General features: G+C 42.9%; 1 protein-coding gene across 1 annotated transcript; it reads left to right on the top strand.

Annotated features, from left to right (window-relative positions):
* Nucleotides 1-717: 717 nt before the first annotated feature.
* Nucleotides 718-2616, top strand: lrrc41 (leucine rich repeat containing 41). The gene is made up of 4 exons (XM_035652923.1): nucleotides 718-854; nucleotides 951-1009; nucleotides 1093-1897; nucleotides 2524-2616. The coding sequence occupies exons 2-4, from the start codon at nucleotides 992-994 to the stop codon at nucleotides 2565-2567; spliced, it is 867 nt and encodes a 288-aa protein (XP_035508816.1). The 5' UTR covers nucleotides 718-854; nucleotides 951-991; the 3' UTR covers nucleotides 2568-2616.
* The last annotated feature ends 174 nt before the right edge of the window (nucleotides 2617-2790 follow it).

Genomic DNA, 2790 nt, shown 5'->3' on the forward strand with positions numbered 1-2790 from the left:
TGTTGTCAAGAAAACCTCCTGGAAGGGTGAAGAACAAATTCCTCTGAGAGTGGGTGGTCAGAGCTGGAGAAGCAGTAGCTCCATTACAATCTTTGAGCCATTAACAGTGCAGCAGGCGTAGGTCTTAATCAGATGGTTGATTCTTCATTAATGACATTTAAAACAACACAGACAGGACGAGACCAGTACTGCTTGTTGTTATTGGCGCAGTGCCGTGATGGTTTGCTTCCATCAGTATGAACGGCACAAATCATGGAATCCGATCTTTTCAGTTCTGTTTTGGGCCACTTTCATATGTAAGTCCACACACAAACACTGGGCCAGAGTTTTTGCAGTGTAAACAGTCATATCAGATTCTGTGACTTACTCACTCTAAATAAGACATTTGTCATGCAGTTCACTTCAGGACTGTGACCTTACAAATAATGTGAACAGCTAAGAAAAAAAATCGGATCAGACAATAAATCCAAAATTGAGCAACTAAGGCCTGCAGTATGAACGCAGCCTCATTTTCACTCCCACCACCTAAAACGAAGTAAAATAGTTCCTCATATAAAAGACACATTTTAACATTCATGCATATGGATTGTGGTCAGTTCCAACTCACTTTAAAATATATTAAATTTATATAAATTATATATATCATTGTCCTCCTGGTATCATAGCCTCACCCATTCATAGATGCTGTGGTGAGTTTTATTACTTACTGGTGGTGTGGGAATTTGTGTCCACTTTTAGACTGTCCTAACCAATCTGTTGTTACTTAGATCTTCCAGCGCCTCTCATTAAGGATCTTCTTCCGCACCTCACTATATGTCAGTTGGATGAGCTCCAGCCCACCCTAAATCAGAGAGGTAAGATCTGCAGTTGAAGTGCAAAGATGGTGTGTTGTATTTATGTCTTTTATTTCTTCATAGAGATGATGTAATTTTGTGTTTGCCTTCTCTTAGGGATATCAACTCGCTCTGGATGGGTTGGAATACTGCAGGATATGTGTGGACCTAACCATGTAGGTGGTCTAATGTCTTAAAAATCACATGTATAGTAACACCTAAAACCCAGGGGTAATATGTATTCTGTGTTACCTTTCAGGTCATAGACTTGCACACAGAAGAGGAGGCCAAACACGAAGTTATGAGAATGCTTTTTACTATTGTATTCTATGGCTTCACAAACAACTTCGTCAAACGAAACATCACAAATTTAAACACGCCATCATTCCTGTGGGCCGCAGCGAAATGTATCAGACATTTTTTACTCACTACGAGCTTGCATAAGCCCCTTCAGAGTTTGACTGCTGAGCAGCGGCCCCTTCTGAACCTCTTAGAGAAGCGTATCAGGAGTGTTGGTGTATCACAGTCCATTGATCTATCAAAGAGGAAAACACAGACTGCGCTGTATGTCCTCCATCGCCTACTAGACCACGGCGTGGCTAAAGAACTTGTCGTACATGTGCAGTGTCCCGTTGTGCTGGCCTGGCTCCTACATGGAAGGGGATCTCAGTATGTAAACCCAGAGCTGAAGAATGTAATGGGCAGCAAAAAGGCAAACTGTGTTTCTAAAGCGGCTTCAGCCAGTGCAGACGAGGCCAGTTGCAGTTCAGGTGTTGAGACCAGGACTTCAGAAGATCAGGATGATGAAGTCACTCCATGCAAACAGTTAAAGTTGGATTCTGTGGCTGTGAAGGGGGAGGAGTCTGGAAAAGCAAAGCTGACTGTGGACCCGCACATTCTCTGTCAGAAATTTACTCCATGTGATGGTCCCTTAGTGGGGGCTTGTCCATGGGGACAGATCCATTGTCTGGAGATCAGGCAGTGTGGGTCCGACTCCCTTAGAGTGCTGAACTCTGCCCTGCCTACATTTTTCTGCCTTCGCTCTCTAACACTGCACAGCTTTTGTAAGTTTTTAATGTGGCATTAAGTTCAGGGGTGGTGGGTTCAGGGGTCCTTTTGGTTATAGAATTTGTGCTTCCTTGCTGCCAGCAACATTGACAGATTAAAGTCTATGAATTTCCTCTAGGATGGTGACAGCTGAGAACACACCTGTGTGTATCCTTGAGAACTTATAACAGGAGGATCTAATGGCAAAAATACACAATATAATTTATTATATATATTATATAATTAATATTCATAGTTTGAGGATATGTTTCAGTAGTGATAATCACCGAAAATAAAGGATATCATGTGTGTTTTGGTTCCTCTTCTGGCAGATATTCCAGCAACCAAAATTCTCATAATTCACAAGAGCGGCTGAGATAAAAGAAAAAACATCAGTTTTAGTCGCTGTGCTCAGTTGTCTACACAGTAGGCACGCATTCCTGGTGGCCACGGAGCATTGTAAACAAAAGCACAGATGAGGCTGATCGGGAGTGACATCATTCTCTGCTTAGGACACCAAACTTCCCACTATATCTCTACTTATTAAATACAGGCATCTGTTAAACAGTATATTGCTATCTTTGATATAGAGGATTATTTAACCTTCAAAGAATGGTTATTGGTTTTTATGTTGTTTGAGCAGTGATCTTCAGGGACTCGGATGTGTTGGCCTGTCCAGGACCCTGAAGCAGCTCTCTGAGGAGCTCCCACAGCTCCCCACAGATCTGATGGCATCAGTGTCCTGCCGATACACAGAGCTGGTGAGATCCTGTCTGGACGCAAGCCCCAATGTGACATCCTGCAGTGGAAATCCAGACTCTGGTGTGGGACAGCGCATTCACACCACATCATCCCAGGACTGCTTGAGTCAGACATGTCAGGTGCTTGTTGAATGATCTCTTCTTTCCTT

The sequence above is a fragment of the Morone saxatilis genome, unplaced genomic scaffold (assembly GCF_004916995.1).
Source record: "Morone saxatilis isolate NCDOM2014 unplaced genomic scaffold, NCSU_SB_2.0 Contig12, whole genome shotgun sequence".
Classification (NCBI taxonomy): Eukaryota; Metazoa; Chordata; class Actinopteri; family Moronidae; genus Morone; species Morone saxatilis.

Bases quoted from the DNA above. Each gene is read 5' to 3' on its own strand.
- lrrc41 (XM_035652923.1), top strand. The intron at 1,898-2,523 runs GTAAGTTTTTAA...TTGTTTGAGCAG, and splicing joins TCTAACACTGCACAGCTTTT to TGATCTTCAGGGACTCGGAT.